At 61.0% G+C, this 6,122-nt stretch overlaps 1 protein-coding gene across 1 annotated transcript; it reads right to left on the bottom strand.

Annotated features, from left to right (window-relative positions):
* Nucleotides 1-5,755, bottom strand: PGLYRP2 (peptidoglycan recognition protein 2). Its single transcript, XM_075134097.1, has 5 exons — nucleotides 5,672-5,755; nucleotides 1,979-2,812; nucleotides 908-1,118; nucleotides 531-825; nucleotides 1-384 (listed from the first exon to the last, which is right to left on the bottom strand). Exons 1-5 carry the CDS (start codon nucleotides 5,721-5,723, stop codon nucleotides 382-384), a joined length of 1,395 nt encoding a protein of 464 aa, XP_074990198.1. The 5' UTR covers nucleotides 5,724-5,755; the 3' UTR covers nucleotides 1-381.
* Between the last annotated feature and the right edge of the window lie 367 nt (nucleotides 5,756-6,122).

Here is a 6,122-nt window from a genome sequence, read left to right as displayed (position 1 = left end):
TGTCATGGCACTGACTTTATTGTGGTTACGGGGATGGGCTACTGGGCCAGTGGGGCTGGGCCAGGATCCTTCTAGGCTGGTGCCCACCTGGGCCAGGACCTGTCCAGGCTGGTAGCCTTCAAGGCTGGGGTCCTTCTGGGCCAGTGTCCATCAGGGTTGGCATCTGTTGGGCTGGTGTCCACCTGGACCAGGGCCGATCCGTGATGGCATCCATTGGACCAGGGTCCATCTGGACCGGGGTCCATCCAGGCTGGCATCCATTGGACCAACATCTGTTGGACCAGGGTCCATCCAGACCATCACCCATTGGGCCAGCATCCATCTAGACCATGATCCAACTTTGCCTGCACCCATCCAGACCAGCACCCACGGGGCCGGTCCTCACTGCAGAGGAGAGAAGAAACCACGATCGCTTTCTACATCCACCCCCACCAAACCCCCATCCTCCTGGCCACGCCGGACCAGACCAGACACCCCAACCGGGCACCAACCCTCCAACCCCTGGAGATGCCACAGATCTTGGTGCTCACCTTGAAGCCATGCCAGGTCTCAATCTCCTGGAAAAGGGAGTTGCCGGGGCAGTCGGTGTGACCCATCTGGCGGTGGCCACGTAGGGTGTAGTTACGGTGAAGCCGGCCGGTCCGTACGGCGCAGGGCAAGAGACCGTCCCGCACCAAGGCGATGGCATCGGGGTCCGGCAAAGTGGCCGAGAAGTCTCCAACGTAGCCCACACCGTAGCCTTTGCTGTTGTAGCCTTTGGTGTGGGCACCAACCCAGTGCCAACCTCGACCTTGGTACAGGTACCCATCTGACCCCACCACAAAGCTGCAAGCACCCATGGGTCAACCTGAGCTGCCCGGAGATGGGTGACGGGAACCGCGGTGGGGTGAAGGTGACGGGGTCTCACCTGTAGCCGATGTCATCCCAACCGCGGGTGTCCTGGTGGAAGCGTTGCATGGCGCGCATGGCGCGGGCGCAGGCGGTGAAGTTGCGGCACGGGGCGCTGGGTATGAAGGTGTGGTGGATGTAGACGGAGCCCAAGGGGAGGGTCAATGGTTTGGGGGTGCCCCGGTAGGGACGGGCACCCCACATGCACCGGGGCACGATGGCCGGGCACTCTGCGAGGGAAGGCAAGCGGTGGAAGAAGGGGACTTGCCCGGTCCCACGGGCAGTTGGGGGTCTTGGGGACATGGGGACATGGAGCATCTGCCCAGCTGAGGAACCCCTTGGCCTGAGGCATGGTGGTGTCCTCCTGGGGTCCCCTCATCTAGGTGCTCAAGGTGTCCCTTGGCTGGGGACATGGCTGTCCATCCAGAGGACATGGCAGTGGACACCCAGAGGACATGGCGGTGGACACCCAGGGGATATGGTGGTGGACACCCAGGGGACACATCGGTACCCAGCCAGGGGACAAAGCAGTGTCCAAGGACCCATTATCCAGGGGACATGGTGGTGTCCATCCAGGGACCACCATCTGGGGACACACCAGTGTCCATCTAGGGGACACAGTGGTGTCCATCCAGGAGATATACCGACGTCCATCCAGGGGACGTGGTGGTGTCCATCGAGGTACCACCATCTGGGGACACAGTGGTGTCCATCCAGAGGACCTGTGGGTGTCCATCCAGGGGACGTGGTGGTGTCCATCAAGGTACCACCATCTGGGGACACAGTGGTGTCCATCCAGAGGACCTGTGGGTGTCCATCCAGGGGACGTGGTGGTGTCCATCCAGGTACCACCATCTGGGGACACAGTGGTGTCCATCCAGAGGACCTGTGGGTGTCCATCCAGGGGACGTGGTGGGCCATATGTCACCAATTGGCTCTCAGAGCTTAATTCCCCCCGTGCCACCTACATTGGGGTGACACTGGGGACCCCCAGCCCCACCCAGGGTGCAGCTCTCCACCCATCCTCCCACCCAATTTTTTTTTGGGGGGGGGACAAATGTGATATCGTGACCCGGTGCCACCTCCCTACCCACGTAGACCTCCGTGAAGTCCTGCGCCGCTTGACGAGCAATGGCCGCCACCTCCTCCGGCCCCACGTCCTCCAAGAGCTCCCGGGTGGGTGGCAGCACCCGCAGCACCCTCAGCATCGCTGCCACCTCCTTCTCCAGCTTTCCCGGCCCTGTCAGCACCCCGAAATCTCGCCGCCGGTAACTGCTGGGTGGTCGCCCCTTCTCCGTGCCGTTGCCCATCCCGTAGTAACCCCGGAGAAGGTCGGCTAGCGGGATGGGTGCTTGGGCCAGGCGAGCACCCAACAGCACCCCATCCATCGCCCCGTTGGCAACGGCATCAGGGACGGGTGAGGGGGGTCCCAGCAGGGTGTAGTTTTGGGGGTCATCCACGTCATCCCAACAACCACCGGGCCCCAACGTGGCTCGGTTGCCACCACGAGCCAAGAGGAAGGACGTCCCCAAAACCTCGGTGATGGTGACGGCGTAGAGCGCGTCGACGGGTGGCTCAACAGTGGGGACGGGCCACCCCGCCGCCCGCTTGAGGCCGACCTCGACGCCGGCGAGGAGGGGCCCGAGGGCGACGGTGGAGCCGTCGGGTGCCAGCACGGCGCCGCGCTCGGGTGCCGCGGCGTCCTGGTGGAGGAGTTGGGTGAAGAGCAGCCACTGCTCCCGGCTGAGCGTCGGTGGGGCTGGTGGGACGTCGGGTGGTTCTCCCAAGACCGCGCGGCACCCCGGGGTGCTGCAGCCACCCAGCGCCCGCGCCAGCTCCGGCACGGTGGCGGTGAAGCCGTCGTCGGTGGATTCGAGGGCTTCCACGATCTGAATGACGGAGTCCACGTGGCGTGGTGGGAGACCTGGGGAGGGTGGGGGGGACGTGGGAGGGGACCGAGGGGCACCCGTGGGGCTGGGGGTGCCCGTGGGTGCAGGGGTGGCAGGAGTCTCCCAGGGTGGGTGAGTGTGCACCCAAATCAGCGTGAAGGCACCCAAAACAGGATGAAAGCACCCCAGAACAGGGTGAAGGCACCCAAAACAGGATGAAAGCACCCCAAAACAGGGTGCCAGGCACCCAAAACAGGATGAAAGCACCCCAGAACAGGGTGAAGGCACCCAAAACAGCATGAAAGCACCCCAAAACAGGGTGCGAGGCACGCAAAACAGGGTGAAAGCACCCCAAAACAGGGTGCGAGGCACCCAAAACAGGGTGAAAGCACCCCAAAACAGGGTGCGAGGCACCCAAAACAGGATGAAAGCACCCCAAAACAGGGTGCGAGGCACCCAAAACAGGATGAAAGCACCCCAAAACAGGGTGAAGGCACCCAAAACAGGATGAAAACACCCAAAACAGGGTGCGAGGCACCCAAAACAGGGTGAAAGCACCCCAAAACAGGGTGCCAGGCACCCAAAACAGCATGAAAGCACCCCAAAACAGGGTGCGAGGCACCCAAAACAGGATGAAAGCACCCCAAAACAGGGTGCGAGGCACCCAAAACAGGGTGAAAGCACCCCAAAACAGGGTGCGAGGCACCCAAAACAGGATGAAAGCACCCCAAAACAGGGTGAAGGCACCCAAAACAGCATGAAAGCACCCCAAAACAGGGTGCGAGGCACCCAAAACAGGATGAAAGCACCCCAGAACAGGGTGAAGGCACCCAAAACAGGATGAAAGCACCCCAAAACAGGGTGCGAGGCACGCAAAACAGGGTGAAAGCACCCAAAACAGGGTGCGAGGCACCCAAAACAGGATGAAAACACCCATAGCAGAGCAAATGCACCCAGCAAAAGGCACCCAAAACCAGAACAAATGCACCCAGAACAGGGTGAAAGCACCTAAAAGTGGGTGAACGCACCCACAGGCACAAGCACCCAGGAAAAGGGTGAATGCACCCAAAACAGGGTGAAAAGACCCAAAACAGGTGAATGCACCCAAAACAGGGCAAAGGCACCCAAAACAGGATGGAAGCACCCAGAGGAGGGCGCAAGCACCCAGGAAAAGGGTGAATGCACCCAAAACAGGGCAAAGGCACCCAGAACAGGGTAAATGCACCTAAAACTGGGTGAAAGCACCCAAACCAGGGTGAATGCACCCAGAAAAGGAGGCCTGCACCCAAAACAGGACGAAAGCACCCATAGCAGAGCAAATGCGCCCAGAGCAGGGTGACTGCACCCAAAGCAGGGTGTCTGCACCCATAACCAGAGCAAACGCACCCAAAACAGGGTGAAAGCACTCAGAAAAGGGCAAATGCACCCAAAACAGGGTGAAAGCACCCACAGGACTGCAAATGCACCCAGAGCGGGGTGACTGCACCCAAAACAGAGCAAATGCACCCAAAGCAGGGTGAAAGCACCCAGAGGAGGGCGCAAGCACCCAGGGAAAGGGTGAATGCACCCAAAACGGAGTGAATGCACCCAAAACAGGGGTGAAAACACCCCAAAGCAGGACAAAAGCACCCAGAACAGGGTGAAAGCACCCCAAAACAGGGTGAGAGCACCCAGAAAAGGGTGAATGCACCCAAACCAGGGCAAAAGCACCCTGAACAGGGTGAATGCACCCAAAACAGGGGGGAAAAAAACCCCAAAGCAGGACTAAAGCACCCAGAACAGGGTGCGAGCACCCCAAAAAAGGCAAAAGCACCCCCCAAAAATAGCAAAGGCACCCAGAACTGGGTGACTGCACCCAAAACCGAGGGAAAACGCCCCAAAAAAGGAAAAAGCTCCCAAAAAAAGGCAAAAGTACCCCCAAAAAAGCGTAAAAGCACCCCAAACCGGGGCGACTGCACCCATCGCGAGCACCCAAAGCCCGACTGAAGCCGCACGCACCCAAAACTGGGTGCAGCCCCTCCCCCACCCCCACTAACACCCCCCCCCCGGCATCACCCACGTGGGCACAAATTTGGGCCAGAATCGCCCTAATTAGGGAAAAAAACGCAACCGGAGCCGTTCTGACCCAAAAAGGGGCTTGGAGAAGCCTCCGCGGTTGCCACACGCGTGTGATGGCGTGTGGTGGCGTGTCGTAGCGTGTGGCTGCACGCCGGGGTGCGTTGTGATGGCTTGCGGCATGCTGTGGGCTGTTGTGGCGTGTTGTAGCATGTCGTGGCATGTTCTAGCGTGGCGGGGCGCGTGGCGGGGCGTTGCGGCGTGGCGTGGCGCGGCGTGTTGCGGCGTGTTATGGGGTGTTGTAGCGTGTTGTGGCATGTCACGGAGCATTGCGGTGCGTTGTAGCACGTTGCGGGGTGTTGTGGCGTGGCGTGGCGTGTTGTGGGGTGTTGCGGCGTGTTGTGGGGTGTTGTGGCATGTTCATGGCGTGTTGTGGGGTGTTGTGGCGTGTTGTGTCGTGGCATGGCGTGTTGTGGGGTGTTGTGGCATGTTGTGGGGTGTTGTGTCATGTTCATGGCGTGTTGTGGGGTGTTGTGGCATGTCGTGGGGTGTTGTGTCATGTCGTGGCGTGTTGTGGGGTGTTGTGGCATGTTGTGGGGTGTTGTGGCATGTTGTGGCGTGTTGTGGCGTGCTGTGGCATGTTGTGGCATGTTGTGGGGTGTTGTGTCATGTTCATGGCGTGTTGTGGGGTGTTGCGGCGTGTTGTGGCATGCTGTGACACGTCCCGGTGTGTTGGGGCGTGTTGTAGCATGTTTGGCGTGTTCCAGCTTGTTATGGAGTGCTGTGGCGTGTTGTGGGGTGTCGTAGCGTGGCGTGGCGTGGCGTTGGCGTGTGCCTACCTGTGCCGGGCCGGGCGCAGACGCTCAGCACCACGAGGAGCCCCGGGAGCATGGCGCAGGATTGCGTCCCGTGTCGCGGCCTCGCCGGACTTCGGCCCCAGGGGGGGGACACGGAGACGGGGGGGGGGGAGGGGGTGTGTCAGGGTGGCACACGTGTGCGTTGCGTGGGCGCTTCCGGCGGGGCGGCTCTGCAGGACGGGTGTGCGTGCGCGTGGTGGCGTGCACACGTGTGGGGGGGGCCTAGGAAGGGGCTACATGCGTGTGCATGGGGCGCGTGTGCACCAGAAGTGTGTACATACGTGCACACGTGTGTGCATGTGCTTGTGCGTAGGGTGTATACATACGTGGGCGTGCGTTGCGTGTGCATGGGGCGTGCATACATACATGCGTGTGCAGGCGTATGTGCGTGTGCGTGTTGCGTGTGCATGGGGGGTGTGTGCATACATACGTG

Source organism: Calonectris borealis, chromosome 31 (genome assembly GCF_964195595.1).
Source record: "Calonectris borealis chromosome 31, bCalBor7.hap1.2, whole genome shotgun sequence".
NCBI lineage: Eukaryota > Metazoa > Chordata > Aves > Procellariiformes > Procellariidae > Calonectris > Calonectris borealis.
The sequence above is the reverse complement of the archived record's forward strand: the minus strand, read 5'-3'. Positions and strand labels throughout refer to the sequence as shown.